A 25,346-nucleotide genomic window follows, 5' to 3' on the forward strand; every position below is an offset into this window, starting at 1 on the left:
AAATCTAAAATACATTTAGACAGACAATGAGACATGAAGACGAGAAGGTATGATCATGTATAAAGCTTGCACAAAAAGACTGACAGTATGTGTGTTTCTGTACTGGAGAACTGGGCTGTAACACATTGCCACATTTGCACCGCTGGAAACACATGGAGCATTCTAAAGCACTGCCACTCAGTCTCCCATGAAACCCCTTGAACTGATGCAGCACAGGGCAATTCACAGGATAGTTGCCTAGTTCCTATGTATTCTCCAGAAATATGGGCAGTAATTACAGCTATGACTCAAATCCATAAAATGGGTCATTATATTTATTGAGGCTTTCTGTAGAAAACAAATTTCCTTGCATATTATTCATTATAGATCACATCTTATATTTATCAGTTCATGGAATATTACTGAAGTCTAAAGCCGTGACTCTCTTGGGTTTGGAGCATGGAATGTGTATGGTATAATTTTTGTGTCTTGGGCTTAAAATGCATCAGTGCTGTATGCAGATCAGTACATGGTGCTTACAGTAGTTTGGAGCTGTGCAGCGTAGTACACTGATTTAAGAAAGTGCCAGTGCTGTGCACAGTAAAGCACACTGCGTTCATTGTAGCAGCAGTGCAGAATAGCACACTTATCTAGAGAGTGTGTGCAGTGTAGCACAGTGTGTTCAGAGCACATTGCAGATGTGTGGAGTATGGGCATGTTCTTCACTCACCCATGCAGTTCTTCATCATCATGAAACCGCTCTCATAACCCTGGAAACACTTGCACATGAAGTCTCCCACTGTATTGACACAGGTGCCATGGCCACAAAGGTCTGGCGAGATCTGGCACTCGTTGATGTCTGCATTGATTCACACACACACACACACACACACACACACACACACACACACACCATTATTGCTGAATGACACACACACAAAATTAACCAACACATACACACACATATATACACACACATACACAGTACAGTATAACAACAGTGTGTGTCACATAAAGAAGTATCCAATGGAATGGAGATTCAGGAGTTGTTATTATTAATAGTCATGGTACATATGTGCAGCTCAATAGCACTGGGAATTAGATATGCCATCTTGCCCTACTGAGCAGGAAGCTCACCAGTGCAATTCCTTTCAGCTGAGTCCAAGGCGAATCCGCTGTCACATCGGCACTTGAAACTGCCCACAGTGTTTCGGCACCGGCCATTGGTGCACAGAGTGCTGATCATCTTACACTCATTTATATCTGAGCATGCAGAACCGGAGAGCCAACATTAGCACAGTCATGCACACCACTTGATGCTCAATCAAACAAACACAGTCAATATGGTCAAGTGGTCTGAGATTCACAGACAACCTCTTTTTGAGGCTGCTCTTAAACAGAGAGATTCATATTCTGGTGCATTTTTCTTAAAGGATCCTAAATTGTGATTTGGACATCTGCCCCTATGATTGAAGTTTTCTTACACAGAAAAGACATGACTTTTTTGAATGGTAAAAAACAGTCACACGCTTCTAGTTTAAGATAATGAGAAATATTTTGTAGGACATGGGTCCTTTTCCAGGATATGTTGTATGATGTGTGTAGCTGTTGTATCCCAGCGTGCCTCAGTACCTTTAAGGAAGGGCTTGCCATTGAAGAAGTCGCCCCGATGGGAGAAGCCAGGCCCCCGTGGGCAGAGCAGGGCATACTCGGGCGAGCCTTTCTCAGGGCATTCATCGCACTCTGGTCCCCAGGCCACACCCACCGAGCAGCAGCAGGCATCAATGCGGTGTCTCCCCAGGATGGGGGAGGCACAGCGCTCGTCCTCATGGCTGAGGAAGCACTGCTCGATGCGCAGGTCTGCAGGGGGCACCACGCGCACACACACACACACACACACGCACACACACACATGCACAAACATATACATGTGTGCACACATGTATAGACACATACGCACAGGCACACACATAGAGATACACACATACACACACATGCACATACACACACACACATACACATGCACACATGTACACACACATACATACACAAACACACAGAAAAACGTACACACACATGCACACACAGACAGACAGACACAATAGCAAACGTGAAGACACAATTGCAAACACACAGAGACAGCTGTTTATATCCGAAGTCACTGACAACAAAATTATGTTGGAGAAACAAACAACAACAGTACTACTAGCACAGCAAAAAATCTGAATTCCAGCAGCTGAGATGAGAACAGAGCAGCAGGGTGCTGGACCACATACATACCAATGCAGGTTCGGCCAGAGGTGTCCACTGTCATGCCTGTAGGACACTGGCACATGAACGACCCCACTGTGTTCACACACTTCCCATTGATGCACACTCCGGGAAACACCTCACACTCGTTCACATCTGGCACCAGGAAAGAAAATTCACAACACATCCTAAAATCTATTATTAATCACCCGAGAATAGTTTCACCAGTTTCAAAATAAGGACTGCCAAAATATTCACAGATCCAAACCCTGTGAATACACACCCTGTAATTGCCATGCCTACCAAAAAATTTTATAATTTTTTTTATTTGAATTTTAATTTAAATTTTTACCATTAGCATTATCAGCTCCATATAATGTATCAATCCCATACCAACAACTAAAAATAATGCCAACTATAAATCCCTTCATTGTTCAGCACCCCTATCAAGAGTACTTTGGGTTGACAGAAGAGGCGAGCAGGACATCACTTGTAACACTGTAAAAAGTGAAAAAAGAGTGACTTGCTAAATACCTGTGTCTGTAACGAGCTACAGCATCCCTCATTTCCTCTTCCCACCCACACACCCCCATCTTCCAAGTATTCTTGGACAAGACATTGATTTTGTCACACAGTACAGGCTTTTTCCCCTGTGAGTTTTTTCAAGGAATCAGTTCAGATTTTGAAATTCTTTTGCATCAACAACTGATCGCAATAATGATACAGCATCTATTTTTTTTTAGTTTTACAGAACTGTGATTACTTAGCAATGTTTAATTAGTTACGATATCCATGAGTGTCATGTGAGATTTTTTTGCTGACACAGTTGTGACATAGGTCCCTTTATTGACAGGATTTAAATGTTTGTCATAACAGTTAAATTTATTGTTATAGTATGGTTGTTATAGCAACCTACCTGTAACATTTTACATTTTCATTCATTTATTAGTCGATTTGTAAGGGAAGTTATAAAATACTTTGACAGATTCATAAATGCAACATCCCATGTAGTGTAAATGTGTTTATAGCAGAAGATCATTTTTAACACCAATCACCTCCAGGGTTGGGGAGTAACGGAATACATGTAACGGCGTTGCGTATTTAAAATACAAAATATGAGTAACTGATGAGTTATATGAGTATGAAATTTCACATGTTCAAAACTTCGATTACTACAACAATTTTACACTACGCATGTTATACATTAAATTGTTAAGATACTCTTTTTTACTCACAATGTATTTAGGGTGGCTCGTGCCTTTTCTAACTTTTCATGTAATGTACAGATTTTGAATTAACATTTACAATTCTGAAGACACTGTGATGAAATACCCATAGACTTAACATGGGGGTGCCAAAATGTTAGCCACAACAATGCTAAGTGAACATTCTAAAAATAAAAGTTCAGAACCTTAATGAGATGAACATTGTTTAAAAAATGTTATCATAATTTAAAAATATAGACTGCATTTTATGTATTGCAGTAAAAAAAAAATCACTCAAGTTTAGCAATTTAGATTTTGACATCACTTGGACATAGTTCGTGAGAATCACCCAACCAGTATATGGCACATTCACACTTTTAGTAACATACTTTTAAAAATTAAAAACATAGTGTTCAGAAAGTAATCCAAAGTATTTAGATTACATTTCTTACCTTGAGTAATCTAACAGAATACGTTACAAATTAGATTTTAGCGCAAGTGTTCTGTAATCTGTAGTGGAATACATATTAAAAGTAACCCTCCCAACCCTGATCACCTCATACAGGTTAGCTAGCTGTTCAGCTATTAGGAGCCTGGGACTTACCTTCACAGGTGCTCCCTTTGACAGGCGCGTACCCTTTAGAGCAAAGTGGATCTGAACATGGAGGAATCAAAGTGTCTCAGAATCAGAACGACTACAGAGCATCAGCAGCGAAGATATCTGATTTCTTTAAAAAAGAGCACCTCAGGTCATTCTTCTACACGTACCAATCCACATGCTAGCTTTGCAGTCATTACCTTATATGTCTATCAAGTCATAGCTTGAAATTCAAAGTTTGCTGGAGCAAGTGAAGGAGCATTTTGCAATGAGGAGGTAGTGTGACTGGATAACAGGTGATGGTCCTTTTCAGGGTAGATTTATGAATGCTTGGTGCACCAGCCTGCGTCAGGATACACTGCCTATGAACCCCTCTGAGGTGCACTGCACTGAATCATCAAACTTCAATGCCTGGACTTAGTGGGCACCACCTCTAAGCTCACCTTTTGGGCACACAGAGCAAGGGCTGCCCCATGCTTCTCCAAGAGTGGCGCAGCAGTGTGACTTGAGCGTTGCTCCGTTGATGTTGATTTCACACCGCCCGTCAATAACTTTGAGCCAGCACGTTCCTTTAGTAGTCTCTGTTAGAAAGAAGAAAAACAAAAGGACTCCATTTTTTGCTGACTTCTCTAATGTATGCACACACAGACTGGTCCCACACCTCACGCTCTGCCCTAAGCAACCAGAGATTCCACCCAACAAAGCCACGACCCAGAGTCCACCCCACACAGACCCACCCTACTCACCCACACACTGAGTTCCAGAGCTGTCTGTGGTGCTGCCTGATGGACACTGACAGTAGAAGGACCCCACATTGTTTTTGCACTCCCCGTTTACACAGGGGTTGGACTCACACTCGTCAATATCTGTGAAGGACAAAATGCACCTTCAACGTATTTGAAAATACACACACATATGCGCAGACTTCATCCCTCACATAAACTGAGTCCGCCCCTCACATACACTGACTATATCCAATGTGTCCAAGATTCTGATTCCACCCATGGACCCTCACAAACCCATCCCACATAGACTCTGCCCCTTGGACTCAAAGGATCTGAATCCAGTTTACAAACAAACAATGAGATGAGTGACCACTGTCGTCTCTGAAAAGAATGTTACGTCATGGATTACAATGGTGTAAGCTTCTGGCTTAACGATTAACGACACTTAAAGATTCCACAGAAATATATTTAAGAAATCACTTCAAGACAATGCGATACAATTCTATACAATTAATTTTGATACAATATAATTAACTACAACTTTAAAAGTATTCTATGTGCTTAAAGAAACACTCAATGTTGAAAGATAACTAGGACTGTTTCAAGCACTCTAGTTTCATCCAACCTTATGCATTAATATGAATTAAAAAATAAACAAAAAATCAATGGTATGGATTGATTCTAACACGAAACATAGATCTATTGTTGCTTTTCTATCAATTAATTGATAGGAATAATGGATTTGGAATGAGCAGAATGGATAAAGAGGAGCTGTGGCCACCTTCGCACACGTCCGTCTCCGGGTCAAAGACGAAGCCTTTGGGACAGTGGCAAGTGAAGCTGCCAGGCGTATTCCTGCATAGTCCGTTGTCACAGAGGAGTCTGTTGGCCGTGCACTCATCAATGTCTGCCAGGAGAACAGTCACATGACAATTTGACATACCATTGCCTCCAACACACCATTATGCAAACCCAAAAATGGCCACATCTACCCACCTATGCAGTTTTTGCCTGAGGAGTCCACTTCAAAGCCCAGGTTGCAATTGCATTTGTAGCTCCGCAACATGTTCTCACAAACTCCATTCTGACATATGTCTGGGTCCAATGCACATTCATTTATATCTGCAATGCAGGAGCATAAAGGAAGAGAAACTCATTCTCATTTGTTCCATAAAGACCAGAGATGTTTACAGATATACTCTGTCAACTACTCATTCAGGACTGTTTATAATTACTCTACCCATACATATGAGTGTTATTATAATAACAATCAAGTACATACCTCGACCATCACTTGTGGTGCCTGGTCCATGAGTGCACAGTGCAGAAAATTCAGCTGCAAAACAACAGGATCTACTTTTAAAACTTCCAAATTCAGTTCTAAAAGTAATAAATAACTCCCACATCAAATACATTCACTAACCCTTATTGCGTAATGACTGCAATCAACATTAAGGTCACAGTGTCTGTGTTCAAGATTCAGTCCCAACTGTTAAACGAATCTACATATGGACAGAGACATCCACTCACATCAGACTGCACTGTTGTCAATCTGAATATCCCAGAATGTCAAAAAGATAAAGGCATTCCTGAATCAGTTACACTTTCTCATTTGTCCTGTGTTAGGCAGAATACACCTTCAGATTTGCCCACACCCATAAAAACTGAAATTTTCATATTCTGAAACCCCAAATAGACTAGGGGCTGACAGGAAGATGAGCATGTCTCATGAATATATGCAATATATGTGTATAACATTAATGCAGCCAATAGTTACAAAGTTAGCACATCAGGTGACACAGATCCCTAGGGTACTTGTGTTCTGAGTTCAGAGCTCTACTGTGATTGGCTGAATTGACCACTGGCCACGTCTCCCCCACGGCCGTCACTCATAGAGGGGGGTTTGTGAAAGTCTGCCTTGCAGGAACACTGCCGGTGTCTAAGGTCCAAGAAAACTTTGGCTCCCAGCAGCTGTTTCCTTGCGGTATTTGCACGCAAGAAGAAGCGCCAAGATACATTCAACTTGCTTTGGACTAAAATTTCAGGAACACTGCTTTCTGAAGTCACTGAGGCCCACAGAGGAACGAGATCCATCTCCTTGAAGCCCAGGTGTTGTGTGCCCTGTTGACCTTTTTCCCAAAGCTCATTTCACCTTATCTAAACGGAGTGCTATGGTTACAGAGGGCATTGTAGTAATCTACAACAGAATGCAGTGAAGTTTAAGCAGGGATGGAAGTAACGAATTACAATTACTCTCGTTACTGTAACAAAGTTGATTTTTTGTGTACTTATACTTTTTTGAGTATTTTTTAAAGACTGTAATTTTAATTTTAGTTAAGTATGTTTATGTTGAGGTATTTTACTTCGCTACAATTTAAATTGCCTCCGTTACAGAGCAAAAAAAAAAAAAAAGTCTCCATGAACTACGCGCCAGGAAATGACGTGATCTCCTACGCCAAGACAGAAGCTAACGTCCTATAAATGTCTCTGATGGAGATCGGAGAGAGAATTATTACGCCAGCTTTTACACTAAATATTACATGTAAAAGACGACACAATTGTGTCTGACATAATTAAAGTATAGACCATTTTTGGATTGTATAATCGTAATAGCATGTGCATTTATTAACATTTGGAATTTATTGTGCTTTATTCAATTTCTATCGAAGCAGAAATTAGCTTGCTAACTAGGTGTATCAATTAGCAAGCTAGCTTGCAAGCTAAAGTTAGCTTGCTAGTCACCTGCAGCTAGCTCTCGGCACACTGAGGAAAGTAGCTACAAAACAAACAACAAACTGTGAAACACCGACTTTATTAAATACCGGGCATGACATGGTGACCACCTCTGAGTGTTTACTGATATTCACATGTCATGTGCAAGTCCACTTCACATATTCTCCTCCAGCTAAAATGCTATGTGATCAATGTCTGGGCTGTTGTCACCGCTACCACGATGACAGACGGCAGACTCACTGGATTTGCCCTTATGAACATTCATCCTGAAATGAAAATAGACAGTGAAGAATTGCGCAAACAATTCGATGTGACTGGGAGAAGGAGGGTAAACTTCAAATTAATTCATTAATCAGTCAGTGGCGTTTCTCTCTCCCAGCTCTCTCTCTCGATGTGTGTTTGCGTACATGTACGTGCACGTGCGTGCTGTGGTCAGGTTTCTGTGCGTACCCTAAGAAGAAATCCTGCAGGTGCCCCTGCTCGTTGCTAACCATATATCATTTGGGGGAAGCCTGCAAAGCAGCATTTAGTGACTTAAGTGAGAATAAAAATCAGAACAACTCCACATATCTTGGTTTGGTTGAGCTAATGGGTGGTGATGCTAGGGCTATTGCGACTGCACTAATGGATTTTCTGGTCAAATGTGGCTTAAAAAATGAAAAATCTGATTGGCATGCCGCTGTAATGACTGGCATAAATAATGGTGTTTACCATGTTTACCAAGTCCTTCAGGATGAGTACGGCCTGTCCAGTCTTGTGCTCATTAGATGTGTGTGCCATTCTCTCCAGCTAGCTGTCAGCCATGCATCACATGACACCATACCAAGAAGTGTGGAGTACCTTGTGAGGGAGACATATAATTGGTTTTCTGTCTTCTAAATGGAGGGATTACAGGGCAGTCTATGAGACAACAAACATTGGAGAAAAGCCCCTGCAAATCACTCAGGTGTGTGCAACACAGTGGCTGTCCATTGAGCCTGCAGTTGACCGCATCCTGAACCAGTGGGATGAGATGAAGCTGCACTTTGGCCTTACAGAGTCTTCTGAGCATTGCTACATAGCGGAGACACTTTATGTAATGTACAGTGACCCTCAGAATGTACTATACCTAACATTTTTAAGGTAAATTCTATCAGAGGTCCAAGCAGCTGTGAAGGCTTTTGAAGCTGAGCACAGAGACCCGCTCAGGCTTTTAGAAACTTCAGTGACTGGTCTCATTAAGTCTGTCGCCACAAGTGTTTTAAATCCAATGACAAAAATTAATGTCCTTGAGGAGGCAATTGATTTTAATTTTAGTATAATTTATTTTATATCATGTTTATTTTTTATTTCAGTTTTAAATTGTATTTATTTCATGTTTATTTATTTCATTTAACTTTTTATTAATACATTTTATTTTATATAATTTTTATTTTTATTCCATTTAAAAATAATTATGCAAATATTTATGCAATGTTTATTTTATGTTTTAATTTAATTTGTTAATGCACTTTATTTTATAAAGGTGATCTGAAATTAAAAATAACATGTTATATACATGCTCTTTCCCTGTCTGGATTGCCTGGGAAAGGTACTAGAGGACAATCTATCTGCACCTCACCAACCACACAGTTAAAAAAAAAAAAGTAACTTTTACTAAAAGTTTTACAAAGTAAATTTTAAATAAGTTACTTTTTACTTTTATTTGAGTGGATTTTTACACAAGTAATTTTACTTTTACTTCAGTACAATTTCACCAGAGTAATAGTACTTTTACTTGAGTAAAATAATTTAGTACTCTTTACACCTCTGAGTTTAAGGTTGCTGCACATTTTACTGATTCTCTGCTTAATGATGTTCTCTATCTGTGATATTCAAGAAGACAAATACTTAAATGTATTGTAGCCTTCTTGATAAGACTCATGCCTTTCACTATGAGCATTTTCAATTTAATTCAAATAGCACACACTAACAAATACATCTGCTTAGACCAGTGCAATAAAAAAAAGATATTATCAACATTCATAAATAATGTACACACTTCTGTGGCTTTCCATGCCTCCAGATTTCAGCTGCATGGAGAGCTAGACACTGTGGTTCACCTGCCAAATGTTCTTGAGGATGACTCCAACAGTGAAGCAGAGGTGTCGCTGGCATGTCCTGGATAAAAGGTCACACAGTACCTGAGTTTGGTGCTGGGCATGGCTGGCACGGCTCCCCAAAGGCATACTGGGCATTGGCGCAGCAGCATTCAGACTTGGTCACAGCACCAAAGAAGGGCTTCACACACTGCCCCCTCTTGTAACCTCCATAGCATGTGCTGCGCATGTGTGTGTCTGGTTTAAAAGTTGGGTGCAAGAGAAAGAAGAGAGAAGCATGACAGACAAATTTCACTGTATTGAGGATGCACTCACTGTGGAAACAATGTGGGGGTACAACAACACCTTGGGATCTGACATTTTGCCATGATAATTGGACATGGACTGTTCTAGTTGATGGATGTTTCCAATCTGCACAACATTATCAATGAGCAGACAAGGTTGTTAGAGGCATGTCCACAGTCCCCCTGTGAAATCTGCCTGGCCACCCCTGTGCACCCCAGCCCAGAAATTCTTAGATTTGATAAATTGTTAGTCCTACGTGTCAATCCATTACTGTTGAGACCACAAGAAAGAGAGCTTGCTACAAAGCTACAAAGTTACGGCAATCATCACTTGAGAGCAGGAAACAGTAGAGTAATATCTTTTGTCTGTCATAAATTAATTGAGCATTCCCTGTTGCAAAACCAAACTACCAGTAGCTAACACTAAATGTACTGTTAATGGACAGGTACAATTTAATCTTTAGAACAAAGGGAAGTAAGGAGTTCTTGTAGTAAGTCATTTGAACATGTGAAACCTTGGTTGAGACAACATCTCAGAAGCCAGTTTGTTTGCTAAAAAACCTACTTCCTGATGAACTGTACTCAGGGAAATAGGTATTCTCTACGTTCTCTTTCTGCAACACACATTGTGTGGGGGTATGATAGCTTGTCTGAGCAACAGTAACTGGGGGGCGGGGCTTAGCAAAGATTCTTGAAATGTACCAACCCTAAGTTGAAACGTTTAATGTGTTGAATCATCATCAATTATAATTATATTGAAGTGCTGACTCCAAATCCAAATTAAGGTTCAAAAAGTTATGTCCCCCCTAAACAGCTTCTGTGCCCCACCTTGGCCACCCAATTAAAAATTCAAAGTGGTATTTGATGATAATTTGTGATAATTTCACAAATTGTGATAGTTTGCGACGTACCATCCCCTCTGACACACACAGGACCGTCCCTTTTGTCCCCCACACAGGGGGACAGCATTTGCTGCAGCCTCCTTTTGAGCTACCTGTTGTATGATCCAAGGTGTGTCACTCACCGACACAGACGCGCCCATCAAGTCCCACGGCTAGGCCAGGCATGCAGTCACAACGGAAGGAGCCGTCTGTATTGACGCAGTGGCCATTCATGCACATCCCCTGAGTTTCACACTCATCAATGTCTGCAACGGGGGGTTGGGGGGGGGGGGGGGGGGGTGTTAAAGTACACTCCATCAACAAGACAAACTATCACTAACCCTCCTTGATATGAAAAAATAAAACCACGTCCTCTTCTACACTGAATTTGCCAAGCCCTACATAGAACTGCAGACATATTTTCACCTGCTGATTCCCGAAGCTTCCTAAACAGACTCAAAAAGGTGTGCCTACATTTCTGTTTTTCACTGAATTCAAACTGAATTATCACAAAAAGCATTTCATCCTCTCTAGAAGAAGTGGAAAAATTCCCACTGCAGCAACTTCACCTAGAAACCTGCAGCCCTTCAAAGGAAATGTCCATGGCAGAAATGTTTTGGGGCCAATTTAAGCCTTTGGAATATACTAACGACAACACATGCCAAAATTCTGCCGTAATTATATCCATGTTCACTGGCAGCAGGTACACAAAATGTGGATCAAGACTACACGTAAACATGTTCGAACTGCTCAGGACACAAGGAGGGGCACCCTGGGCTCCATTATGGTTTCCTATTATGTCTGACATCACTGAACTGTAATTTCCAAACTGCAGACTGTTTTCTTTTTTAGGAAACCAACCACCAGATCTACCCCCAGATCTAGATAGAAAAGAAGTCCCTGAGGTCCACTAAACTATACAAAGTGTTAATGGGCAAGCTTTACAAAGTGCCCAGGCTTTGTCTGGCGAAAGAGGGCCGCAGTTTCCCCTCCCTTCGCCGCCAAGCGGGAAAAACTTACCTATGCAGAAGCGGCCAGTGGGGTCCAGACGGAAGCCCTGTTTGCAGATGCATTTGAAACTGCCATCCTCGTTGATGCACATGCCATTCATGCACATGTTCCTGATGAGACACTCATCCTGATCTGGAAATCAGCCGTGAAATTATGTTACATGAAAGTTTTCAAGTCAACTTGGTCACACATCTGCATGCTGTGCATAGTGGCCCCTACTACAGCAAAGGAGGTCCTTTGGCAGCCTTCTGCAAAAGACCCAAAGTGACAGGAGCTGTAGTCCTCACAGGTCCTCTGCATTGTTGATATATACTGCATGCCACCTCGAAATGTCTTAAACCACTATAGACAGGAACATGCCTCATAATGTCATATACTCTTATACACAGAAACACTTGGTCTTACATCATCATATACTATTTATAGAGTAACATATTGCTAAATAAATTCATATACTGTTATAAACAGTGATATACACAGTAGAGTCATAAAGTCACATAACGTCACAGTAATATGCTGTTTTATACGAACACATACTATCATATTTCACAGACATATATTGTCATATAGACACACAGTGTCATAAAACAAACACACAAAAAGAGAGCTCTGTGTGTGTGACAGACCACTGTGTGTGATGGAGAGGCAGACCTTGGCAGTTCTTCCCATTAGGGGAAACCTCAAAGCCAGCATTGCACACGCAGTGGAAGCTGCCGTCCGTGTTGACGCAGCGGCCGTTGTTACAGATACGCCCATTAGCCACACATTCGTCTAGATCTGTGGGACACACACACACAGGTGGAAACACACTGTAACCACTACTGACCATGCCGCTCCCTTACACCACTACACCCCATGCGCGGTCATTTACAGTGACTGTAGATCAACCTGCAGTCCAGTGGAGCTGGATATGACTGTGGGTATGTAGCACAGATGCAGTCCTCCCTCACCTCGACACTCAGTCCTGGTAGCAGTACTTTGGAAGCCAGGGGGACACTGGCAGAAGTACGAGCCGGCCATGTTCACACAAGTCCCATGCACACATGGACTCCGCTCACACTCATCATCGTCTGAAGCAAAAACAGCAATCATACCATCAATCAACCACACATCAATCTACAATAAACCCTTTATCAACTGCCTACCAACAATACATAAACCTCCAATTAATCTCTAATAAAATGCCAACCATCAATAAAGCTCCAATCAGCTACCAATCAACCAATCAATAAACTTGTAATTAACTGCCAACAAGTACTTAACCTCCTATCAACTATTAATGACTCCCAATAAAATACCAATGAAGTCCCAATTGACCAGCAACCATCAATCATGAGTAACATGTTACATAGACCCTTAATCTTACTAAACATTAAGCTCGCTGTTTTCATCAGCCATCACAAGAGGTTGCATCAGGTAAAAATTCATGCTCAGGGCATGGTACTCAGCAGCAGGTACTCACCGACACACTCCCCTCGCATGTCCAGCTTGAATCCCATGTTGCACTCACACCGGTAGCTTCCAGGGGTGGGTACGCAGCGGCCATTCAGACACAGGTTCCGGTAAACCACACACATGTTGGTGATGTTCTGGGGCAGGACAACTAGAGAGACACAGAGAGAACCTCAGTGCATAAATGCTGTACAAACAAACTACACTTACTTCAACTTCAGTGTATGAACACTGTGTGAACGTCTTACCTTTTAATGACTTATTATCAATCAGGTGGTCACACTGATCTTTGTCAGGTCTGCAGAATGCAGGAGTCAGGGTTAGTGGTTAAAGAATGGGGTTTGACTCCAAAAGATCGCTTGGTCAGTTCCTAAGTGGGGGACTGCTGTTTTACCATTGACCTCAGTATTTAAGCTAAAGTGCTTTGGTAAACATCTAGCTGTATCCACTAAAGCTAGGTGGCTAGCTAGTTCTTTTGTCCTGACAAGCTGACAATGATTGAATGGTACATAATTAATTTGAATAACATATATGCTCTCTCACACTAATTACCAAAGCACCTACCACATGAGAGTTATATTTATTTTATTTGAGAATATAATTGATGTGTCCCAAAAACATGAAAAACACACATTTCTCTGTTGCCACTGATATTCACACTCATCAGTCTAAACTCTGCACTTGCTACTGTTCGTTCTGCTATTTTGACATACATTCAGAACAAATAAAATCCATATTCAGATGCATGGATTCGTTTTAATAAGGGGTGCACTGTAGAGCATGCATTTACACAGTAAAAAGCTTAATGGCACGTACAGTTTGAGAACCTTTGACCTAAATGATGGGCGTTTGTGTGTGTGTGTGTGTGTGTGTGTGTGTGTGTGTGTGTGTGTGTGTGTGTGTGTGTGTGTGTGTGTGTGTGTTTCTGTGTGTGTGGTGGGGGAGGCTGCATACTTGGCCGATCAGGTTGGGGCCCCGGTCGAGGGACCTGGTCAGGTAGTGGATGACGGTCAGGAAGGTGAGGAGGACTGGGCACTCCTTCGGGGAAGAGTTCAGGGATGAGGTCAGGTCGCCCAGGGATACCCGGCCCCACGGGCTGCTGAGTGCACAGCTTCAGGTGCTCCTCTGGAATGTAACGTTTAAAATAAAAAAGGTCTAAAATCTATTTATTTAGACCTGGAAGACACAGTAATTCAATTAGGATGGCCTCTCTTTCACTTACGATGCACAGCAAGGCAAGAGTGCTAATACAGTACGGCCTACATTACAGAGTGATGGTGGGCCCTGCGGGTGGGTGTAAAAAAGGGGTACAGACCAGTTCCCCTGGTGGGGCATATTTCGGTGGTCCCATCTGACCAGCAGCGCCCACTGTCACAGCAGCACTGCACCTTGGTAAGGAGCTGGGAGTTCTGGTTAGCACAACGCCCATTCAGCAGACTGGAGTAGCAGTAGCCAGTTCGGGCATCTGTGAAGGAGAGAGTGCTCGGGTCATATGACCGTTTGGTCAGGACTTTTAACCCAAATTGTAATTCCTGGGTGAGGCACCCCTGTTGTATAATTTGGCAAAGTGCTTAGCCTGGACTGCTTTGGTAAATATTCATCTGTACAAATTATAAGCTATTAAAGTCACTTTGAGTAAGAGTATCTGCTAAGTGAATGTAATGTCATGTGACATTTGAAAAATAACACAAGAAGCAGAAAATAACATAAAGAGGCTGAACTGAAACCCTCTCCATTTTGTGGAGCGAGTTAGCCTCCCAACTGACATGCTCTGAAGTGCCTTGACAACTTCATGAAGGTCCACTGTTGCCTGGTTTCAAAGCCTTGTGGCAGGCCTGCCTGGCTCAGCCAGCCTTCAACACATCTGGTGACCACCATGCACTTAACTGAGCTAAGTAAGGACCACAGAGAGGAGTGTTGCTTCCTGCCCTCTTGTCCCTGCTTTGATTGACCTTTCACCATATATTATTTTAGTTTAGTTCTGGTTGCCAATAGTCATGTTGTAAAGCTTTACATGTGGCCGGTACGAGAGGCTGGGTATACTGGAGTTAGTTAACTGGTTAGGAACAGATTCTGCTCTGCAACAACAGGGATATCAGTGTGATATGAGAGTCTGTTGCTGTCCCGCCCAGCCGGGATGTGGGTTGAATGTGGTTGGGTGCATTCAAGACATGGTCAGGAACCTTCTCTCCTGATTCAATGAGCTGAGTTTGGAATGGCAGTTAGCCAAGGCTCTTCAACCAAAGAACCAATCTGAGAGCAAGGGCATGACGTTCTGCAGGAGGAACTTCATCACAAATACTGGTAACTTATTAAAATAACCCTTTGGACTGACGAGGAGTAAGAATATTAGGGAACAATCCAAGTTCCCAGGCACACCCCACCCCAACTTGGACAGCTATTAAATTTCATGGTAGGCACCCCCCTCCACACTGTTTTTGTTATCTTGTTATCCCCCTCCTGAATTTGAATGTGAATTTGAATTTGACAGAAAGAGGGCAGGTGACAAAGCTTCAGGGATAGAGAAATGGAGAGAGAGAGACTGAGGCCCTGTTCACACCTGGCATTAACATGCGTCTTGGGTGATCTGATCACAAGTGGACAGCGCGAAGTACAGGTGTGAACGCACCCAAGACGCATTGAGGATGCACTGAGATCCATATATATATATATATTTTCCCATGTTATACTTGCTATTTGAGTTAAAGGAGCAGTGCAATTGCACTGACACATTCCATGGATAAAACAAGCTCATTCATCTAGAAAATAAAGTATATATATATATTTGCAAAATAAGCTCAAACGAGCAGCCATAACCAAATTCTACAACAGCAAGTGTGCACTAGCTGAAATCACTCTGGTGGCAGTTGGAAATATTTTATAACTGACATGCAAAGGGATTTTTTAAAAAATCACTCAAAATTTACCCCCATTGTAAAGGAGAGAAGCGAACAGCTCGTTGCTGGCTTTGAACGATGCGTTTTTTATACAGCTGTATCTCCTTGAATTCTGGTTCTAGGAGCATGAATTATACATCAAAATGTAGGAAAAACTGTGCAGATTCTCACAATACATTCAATTCAGTGCTGAGATGAGGGAGGGGGATAAGAAGGCACAAGGCAGCTTCAATACTTATATTAACCCTTTTACCGTATGGTCAATAATGCAAACAGGCAACCACATATTGCATTTTCTTCAGGAAATGCACACAAATTTAGTTAGTGTGGTTGCCCTTATTATTAGTGTGGTTGCTTGAAGGGAATTCTTATTAGTGTGCTTTCTTGAAGGGCAAGCATACTACTGTTCGTCTGTTATTATTATTATTATTAATAATAATAATTTTTCTTCTAGCTTTAATACAACCTAAACCGTTCGCTGTACAGACACCAACCCAACGCCAAATGGACCGGTTTGTTCACCTTTGATGTGCTTGTACATTTATAAATTCATGTTTAACCTGTTTTTTTTTTTTGAACAGCAGTATCTCAATACATTCTACATGCATAAAGTATACATCAAAACGGAGGGCAACTTGTGCAGATTCTAACCATGTTTTCAGTTCAGTGATGATGGTTTAAAAAAAAAATCACTAATTTTATTCCTATTCAAAACCATAGGCAAGACAGCAGCGGGAGGATTTCACGTCTGCATTTGAAAACACATTTTTGAACTAGATCTACACAGATAAATTATACATCAAATAGAGGTACGCTTGTGCATATTCTCACAATATCTTGTTCAGATCTGTGATGTACGGTTTTTGAATTATGAGCCAAAATAGTTGCTGAGCTCTGCTTTAAGTCATGCGTTTGCATTCCTTTGTCTAGAGACTCACAGCATCAGACACAGAGGGAGGGGGCGGAAGACGGCACATGGCAACTCGAATAGCGCGTATACTCAGTAATGCACATAGAAACCACACTTCACATTTTCTTCACAAAATGCAAACAAATCTAGTTATTATTTATTCTTCTAGCGCTAATTGCGCCTAAACCATTCACGCTACAGACACTAAACCAACGCCAAAGGGACTGGCTCATTCACCATTGGTGTGCTTTCACTTCTATAAATTTATAGTTTTACACTATAATTTCACCCCCATCAAACGCTAGGAAAATACCAAAAACCATTCATCACAGCGCTGAACCAAAGACATGGTTCTTCTCTATTTTAATGTATAATTTATGTGTGTAGAGCCAGAATTCCCGGAGATACGGCAGTTCGAAAAGTTTGTACCAGTCTGTAACATTTTTAAGTCATAAAATATTTCCAGCTGTCCCCCAGTGTGGCTATTCTGGTGTTATTCCAATTGTAAGAATACTGCTAGCAGCCCAATTAGTTATACTAGCTAACAAGGCATGGAAGTTGGTTAATATCTGAACTAACATCCTTTACTAAAACTGGTTTAGTACAGAATACAGGCCTAGAATTCTGGCAGACATATAGCTAAACCCGGTGTTGTGTGTGCACACTGGTCTTTTTAGTGAATGTAGGTATGATTCATGGTATTCAGAAAAATAGATACATAAATATGAACTGTCTTATTTCAAAATTTTAAGAATACATGATATAAACTGCCGATAGCAAATATTCATATAATTTATTTTTGAAGTGAATAATGAATGAATGAGCTTGCTTTATTCATGGATGCATCAGTGCAATCGCGCTGCTCAGTTGACTCAAATAGCAAGTATAACATGGAAAAAAACGGAATACCACAGTATTTGATGTATGTAAATATTTAATCACACCAGAAACACAGGATTTCAGTATTTTAAGAACTCACACATTATTAGGATTCTCATAGTTTTCTCATTTGCTATACTTTGTAACCTTAAATGTTAGCTAGAATTTTTCAGTTTGGGAGTCAGAACTGTGTTATGCTGCTTATGTTGAAATTTATATGAATCTACATTGAACGGATGTTCATAGGACAATTGTTGCTTTGTTACATCACTTGTAAACAGCCATTCTAATCTAGTGCTCTAATCACACCGGTTTGACCGTATACTGTAGGGACCACTCTAGAATGATCACACTTGTTTGACCGTACGCGCAAAGGGGGTAAGAGCAGTAGTAATGTACACACATACATTTGAGGCATTTTTCTGCATTTATTTTGCAGCTAGTCATGCAGATATCATCTATAGCAATGAATGACAGTCATACTAAGGCACAGGACTAAAAAGTGACTGCTTTACAGATTATCAAACGTATTTGTAAGCCTTCCTAAAGGATGATTATTTAGGTTTACAAAGAAAAAAAATAAAAGTACAGTATAACAAACACACCTACATATACTCCAGCTTGATTTACCAATTATAGACCAGTCTGACAGATAACACCTCAAATCTCATCAGTCCTAACTTGAATGAATTCTTCTGTGGTTGAGTAAAGCTCTTCAGCTCTAAGGACATACAGTATGTACTGTAGGATAGTAGGGTACACATTAATGTTGCTTTTAAGAATCATTCCGCGGTACCATAAAACACAATGCCTTATATTACTGTTGCTCCCATAGATCATTATTTGACTTTACATTCATTTCAGTATAATGTACAGAAATTACGCTTCCTTTGAGGATAATCAGGAAGCACTATGCTTGTGTGATTGTATATTTATTTTAGTGGTTATTCACCTTCATGCCTATCGAGTGTATTTAATGTATCATGTAATACTGGCCTTGTGAGTCACTGTGGACAAGAGTGTTTGCAAAATAAACAAACCTTACAGAATGATAGGTCACTGGCATTGTATTTTAGTCATGAGTAATATAGAGGCATTATATTCAATTCAAAATCTTTACATTAACAGATAGGATAGAGGTACACTTGTGCAGATTCTCACAATGTCTTCAGCACTGTGATGTACGGTTTTTGAATTATGAGCAGAAATAGTTGCCGGGTTCAGTCTCCGCTCTACATCATGAAAACATTCCTTTGTCAAATGGAGCTCACAACCTCACAAAAAGGGGAGGAAGATGGCACAAGGCAACTCAAATAGCTGTCTGCTCAGTAATGCACACAGGAAACCACACACTGCATTTTCTTGAGAAAATACACAGAAATCTAGTTTATTCTTCCTCTAGCTCTAACAAAACTTACACCATTTGTGCTATAGACACCAAACGGACACCGAATCGACCGGCTCATTCACCATTGGTGTGCTTATACTTTTATGATTTTATACTTTTATAGTTTTAAGGATATATTTTTTAAAAAATCACTGTAAATTTACCCCCATTCAAAAGTATAGGAGCAAACAGTGGGGGGATTTCACTCCCGGCTTTGAACGATACATTTTTTTACATCGCCATATCGCCTTTAAATCTGGCTGTACAGGCATACATCAAAATGTAGGAAAAATTATGCAGATTCTCACGATGCCTTTGGTTCTGTGCTGTGACGAACACTTTTTAAGCTATGAGCCTAGATAGTCACTGAGTCCAGCTGCCACTCTAAGTTAGGTGCCCACATTCCTTTGTTTCAGGCTCCGTGCGGCACCAGACACAGAGGGAGCAGGGATAAGAATGCGCACGGCAACTTCAATACTGCTATTAACCCTTTCATGTGTAAGGTCAATAATGCAAGCAAGCAATCGCACATTGCATTTTCTTCAGGAAATGCACATAAATCTAGTTTCATGTGTTCCTGTCCTGGGGGAATCCTCAGTTGTGTCCTTTATCATATTCATACCAATGCATCTGGAACCATCCAGAGGGGTGTAGTATCCCTGCGAACACTTGCAGAAGTAACTCCCAATTGTATTGGAACACTGACCCACACCGCAAACTCCAGGCACGGTTGAACACTCGTCAATATCTACAGGAAAGTGAAAAAGGGAGCAGATGATCAGCTTTGGTGTACAGAGAAACAAGCTGGAGACAAACAGGGCTAAACAGATTTTGGAATCATATCTAGGTTAAAAAAAAACTGGTTTCAACCATCCAGAACAAAAAAACACAAAAAACCTTTCATGACAGGGTACTTTTTCCATCAAATACACCATTGGTAGAAACTGGTTTCCACCTCAATCTATGAAGAAATGGCAAATTGCATTCTTGCAATTCTGAAAACATAACTATATGCAATCCAAAACTCTTGGTTTTAAAATCCAGAATTTTTCTAGTAATCAATTTATTATTTCAAAGCAGTGCAATGTTGTCCTGCAAATGCTCACCAGGCTCTGATTCGGAGCTTGATTGCTCTAGCCTGGACGAGTTTGTTCTGTGTTTGTGAAGTGTTCTCTGTGCTCCTACATTCAATCGGATAAAAATGAAAATTGAGGCTATTCACCTAGCTGTTAAATAAAGTAGGTCTGATCTTCTTCTAAAGTTGAATCTCTTTGTTGCCATTAGGGGACAGAGAGAGAATTTTCCACTTTTTTCCTCCGTTGAAGCGTTGGCCAACGAGCTAGCTTGTTAGCAAACATAGCTAATTCTGCACATATTCTAGCTGACAAGAGGTTTTTTTGTGGTTTTTCACCCTCTCAGGAGCAAATCTTATAGCATCCTTTAGCTAGCTAGTCAGGTAGTTCAGCTAGCAAGCCAATTCGCTTGTTTACTTTGTTTTTACTGTTCTTCTGTTTGCTTTTAGGATATCCTGATTCTGGTTGTGTTAGCACGTCTGCTTTTGCTGAACTGTAAGCATAGTTTTATTGTATCTAGGCTACGTGGCATTTCTTGTGCTTGATTTCTGCCTTTGGCTGCTCTGAGCCACCTCGGTGCTTTTAGCACTTTTTAGCTGGTAATTCTGTCTCTGCAATAAATCTTTATTTAGGGACAGCGTGTTTAGTTAGGGGAGAAAAATGTGGCCAAAACTGTGCGAGAGTAGCCGGATGATCGGAGTTCATGTGCAACCGTTGCTGACTCATTGAGCACTTGGAGACAAAGATTCTTGATCTCGAGGCCCAACTAGCTGGACACCACAGTAATCCTGAATTGTTAGAGTTCCAGGAACGGATTAGTACACTCTATAGGGAGATAGTGTGCTCACCGAAGCCCGGTAGGAGGGCAGATACAGACCAGATAGGGCAAGAGACCTGGGTTACAGTAGGGCATAGGCATAGAAAGGGGTGTACAATTCCAAGAGGGGCAGCAACTCTGGACATCACGGTGACCAACCGTTTCATGCCACTGCAGGACAAGTTGGCCCACGATCCTGAGAGTGGGAGGACTGAAGAGCCCCAGGGCACCCAGGCAGCCTCATCCTCCAAGAAAAGGGAGTTTCAATCATTAGAGGGGTAGATAGCATAGTGTGATCGTGCGACAAGGAGTCTCGCATGGTCTGTTGCCTGCCTGGTGCCCAGGTTGGAGACCTCTTGGAGCATGTGGACAAGCTCCTGGCCAGAGCGGGGGAGGATCCAGTGGTCATGGTCCATGTCGGATCCAATGACATAGGAAGGGGTAGGTTCGAGGTTCTGCAGGACAAATTTATTGAGCTATCGGGGAAGATTAAGAGCAGAACCTCCATGGCAGTCTTCTCTGGAATTCTACCGGTACCACATGTGAGCAAAGGGAAGCAAGCCTTTATATGGAGGTTTAACACGTGGCTACAAACCTGGTGTAGGAAAGAGGGGTACAGGTTTATGGGGCACTGGGACTCCTTTTGGAACAGGGGTGACCTATAAAAGCTGGACGGGTTACACCTGAACCGGAGGGGTACAGCTGCATTGGGACAGCGTATGCTTAGGGTAGCAGAGGGTTATTTAAACTAAGGCCTGGGGGGGCAGGGAGGTTATATAGTGAGATGGGTAGGGATAGACAGACTGCTGGAATAAAACACACCATGGCTAAATATTTTATTAGTAGTGAGGGAACCATGATTGCAAATCAGTCAGAGCAGCACTGTAATAGAGGTGGTTTTGAGCAGCTGGGAGTGGAAAGGAGGGACAGGAAATACACATGCAGGACCCTGAAATTCCTCTGTTTAAATGCTAGAAGCATTAAAAAATGGTTCTAGAAATTACGATGTTGTTGGGATCACAGGGACGTGGCTTGGTGCAGGAGATGGGAATGAGTATAACGTAGAGGGATACAAGCTACTAAGAAAAGATAGAACCAATAGAAGAGGAGGGGGCATAGCTCTCTATGTAAAGGATAATCTTAATACTCAGGAAATACCAGGAATGGAGCCCCTTGGTGTTAGTGAAGACATATGGATTAAAATATTGGGGGAAAATGAAAAGGGTCTGAATGTCGGAGTATGTTATAGGCCACCAGCCTCAGACAGCAGTGTTAACAGTATGCTCTTTGACAACATTAAACTAGCATGTCAGGAGGATGAGACAATAGTAATGGGGGACTTCAATTACCGTTCAATTAATTGGGAAGCTGTGTCAGGTCAAGGTAAATGTGAGGAAGAGTTTTTGGATGTTGTAAATGACTGTTTTTTGATACAGTCTGTTACTCAACCCACGAGAGAGAACACAATCCTAGATCTGGTTCTGTGTAATAATCCTGATAGAATCGGCAGTATTGAGGTAGGGGAACCACTCGGTACAAGTGACCATAGTTCAATTACATTTTAAGTTTTTTGGCAAGTTGAGTCTGCATTCTCCAATGCTAGAGTTGTCAACTTTAGATGAGCTGACTTTATTAGGATGCGTGAGTATACAAGGAATATAAACTGGATACCTCTTCTAGATGGCAAAACTGAGAAAGAAATGTGGAGCATATTTAAAGCGATTATTCTGGATGTACAGTGTAAATTCATTCCGCAAGTGAGAAAAGGGAAGCTGAAAAAGAAGCATTCACAGTGGATGAATAAGTCGTTACAGGATAGTTTGAAACAAAAAAGGAAATTATTTAGAAAATACAAGTTGGACAGCTCAGAGAGTAATAAGATTGAATATAGTAATATGCAAACTCATGTTAATAAAGAAATAAGGGAAGCTAAAAGGTGTTTTGAAAAACAGATTGCACCAGATGCAAAGAGCAACTCTAAAAGCTTTTTTCAATACTACAATCAAAAAAGGATAGTTAAGGATGAGATAAGAGATATAAAAAATAAGGACTGGGTTATGGTTTATGATAACAAAGTTATTGCTGATACCCTAAACCATTACTTTGTGGAGAGTTTCACTAGTGAAGTGTTTTCACATATGCCTTCAGGTGCATTCAGTTCTCAGAGTCTTATGGATTTAAATTGATTTAAATGATGCAGAAGTACTAGATAAACTTCAAAAACTTAAAACAAATAAGGCAGCAGGCCCTGATGGAATATATCCAAGAGTTCTCAGAGAACTAGCGGAAGTGGTTTACAAGCCTCTGACAGTTATTTTTAAGCAATCTCTTAAAACTGGAGAAATACCAGATGACTGGATAGTGTAGTACCTATCTACAAGAAAGGAGACCAGACCGATCCAGGAAATTATAGGCCTGTCAGTTTGTATCACAACTTGTATCACATGTAAATTAATATAATCCATCATTAGGGACAATTTGGAATTATTCCTTGGACAAAATGGTTTCTTAGGGTGCTTTCACACTAGAGCTTTTGGTGTGGACCCGGGTCCGCTTGAGCCGTTGGTTCGGTTCGTTTTGTTGACGTAAAAGCTGTTTTCTGAACTCGGGTGCGCACGCAGGACCATACCAGAGTCCTCCAGAAAACGGGGGTCTGGGGTACAGTTCACTTGAACTCCAGTGCGGTTCGCATTTAGTGTGAAAGCTAGCCAATCTAAAGCCAGGAGGTAAATGCTATTTTTCCTCCCTTTTGTTGCACATTCCTTACGTGTTGATGACATAAACGGACCAGGTTTCGCAACCAAAAATGTAATGGGAAAGGAGACCAGCAGGGGCAGGGGGAGGGGGCAATAATTGCACTTGAGTTCGGACCAAGTGTGAAAACAGCCTTAAATGATAGCCAGCATGGTTTTCACAGAGGGAGGTCATGCTTAACAAACCTCCTGGACTTTTCTGAGAAGCTACAGTGTGTTTAGACTCAAACCAAGCTTATAAATATTATCACTCTCAGTTTACAGGCTGCATTAAGATATCACTAGAAACACCCCTTCTCTTGGGTGCAAGGCAGCAGGGGCTGGGGTGTAGGGGCTTGTCATGATCTCATTCACCTTTGAGAGGCCCATTGTGAATGCACTCCCCCTGGGGTGCTGTCATTCCTGTGTGTCCATCTTGCTCAGCCCCTTCAGACTGCTGCCACTCTGCCAGATTATACAGCCCCCCCACACCCCCCAGCCCCTTGGTCTGAGCTTAGACCTGAGTATTAAGAAAGCACTTAAACGAGTATCACATGATCTCCCATAGCTGTCTAGAAATGTCATATTCTGATTAATAACCTCATGCACATTTAAATCTATTGCAATACCATGGGTTTACAAAAAAAATAATAATTTCATTAGGTTTCATTTCAGAGTGTGAGCCCATCATTATACTGTCTATTCTTTTTTACGGCAGTCTTACATGAATCCTAAAAAACCTTATTGTTGTTATTTATGCATGGGGTATTTTCTATCTGTCTTCACCATGTAAAGCTTTACCTTCGCATTTCTGAGTGATTTCGTTGAAGCGGTGCCCAGCAGGACACTTGCACTCAAAGGACCCAACAGTGTTAATGCAGTTTCCTCCCTGGCACAGCCCCGGAATTGCCTGGCATTCATCCACATCTGCCAAGGAGATAAAAAAATGTGCATATGTCTTACCAAAAACACAACAACATCAAACTTGTTTCCTGCAGTATTTGTCTGAAAGAGAATATTGCCTGAGTAAACTAAAATGTTTCAGTCCTCTTGCAGCAGGAAGTACACTATATGGACAAAAGTATTCAGATGCCTGACCATTACATTGTAATGACATTGTATTCAAATACATATACTTTAATATGGAGTTGGTCCCCCTTTGCAGCTATAACAGCTTCCACTCTTCTTGGAAGGCTTTCCACAAGATTTTGGAGTGTTTCTGTGGGAATTTGTGCCCATTCATTCTGTAGAGCATTTATGAGGTCAGGCACCGATGTTGGCTCGCAATCTCCATTCCAGTTCACCCCAAAGGTGCTCGATGGGGTTGAGGTCAGGGCTCTGTGTGGGCCAGTCAAGTTCTTCTACACCAAACTCATCAAACCATGTCTTTATAGTCCTTGCTTTGTGCACTGGGGCACAGTCATGTTGGAACAGAAAAGGGCCTTCCCCAAACTG

The 25,346-nt window shown here is 41.4% G+C and overlaps 1 protein-coding gene across 2 annotated transcripts in view; it reads right to left on the reverse strand.

Moving 5' to 3' along the window:
• The window catches only part of LOC118782430 (fibrillin-1-like), a 91,469-nt gene that overhangs the window by 56,410 nt on the left and 9,713 nt on the right, over window positions 1–25,346 (reverse strand). The window contains exons 3-22 of one of the 2 annotated variants that reach the window (XM_036535788.1): window positions 24,693–24,818; window positions 19,892–20,017; window positions 14,512–14,661; window positions 14,151–14,321; window positions 13,207–13,347; window positions 12,695–12,814; window positions 12,396–12,521; window positions 11,754–11,876; window positions 10,877–10,999; window positions 9,653–9,805; window positions 6,040–6,093; window positions 5,754–5,879; window positions 5,539–5,664; window positions 4,779–4,898; window positions 4,476–4,613; window positions 4,039–4,089; window positions 2,260–2,385; window positions 1,612–1,839; window positions 1,117–1,242; window positions 710–838 (exon numbers count right to left, since the gene is read on the reverse strand). In XM_036535788.1, the coding sequence (XP_036391681.1) occupies window positions 710–838; window positions 1,117–1,242; window positions 1,612–1,839; window positions 2,260–2,385; window positions 4,039–4,089; window positions 4,476–4,613; window positions 4,779–4,898; window positions 5,539–5,664; window positions 5,754–5,879; window positions 6,040–6,093; window positions 9,653–9,805; window positions 10,877–10,999; window positions 11,754–11,876; window positions 12,396–12,521; window positions 12,695–12,814; window positions 13,207–13,347; window positions 14,151–14,321; window positions 14,512–14,661; window positions 19,892–20,017; window positions 24,693–24,818 (2,583 nt within the window). Of the gene's footprint in view, window positions 1–709; window positions 839–1,116; window positions 1,243–1,611; window positions 1,840–2,259; window positions 2,386–4,038; window positions 4,090–4,475; window positions 4,614–4,778; window positions 4,899–5,538; window positions 5,665–5,753; window positions 5,880–6,039; window positions 6,094–9,652; window positions 9,806–10,876; window positions 11,000–11,753; window positions 11,877–12,395; window positions 12,522–12,694; window positions 12,815–13,206; window positions 13,348–13,444; window positions 13,460–14,150; window positions 14,322–14,511; window positions 14,662–19,891; window positions 20,018–24,692; window positions 24,819–25,346 lie in introns of those variants that run through there. The other variant, XM_036535789.1, reaches the window with a different exon arrangement.

The sequence above is a fragment of the Megalops cyprinoides genome, chromosome 8, assembly GCF_013368585.1.
Source record: "Megalops cyprinoides isolate fMegCyp1 chromosome 8, fMegCyp1.pri, whole genome shotgun sequence".
NCBI classification, from domain to species: domain Eukaryota; kingdom Metazoa; phylum Chordata; class Actinopteri; order Elopiformes; family Megalopidae; genus Megalops; species Megalops cyprinoides.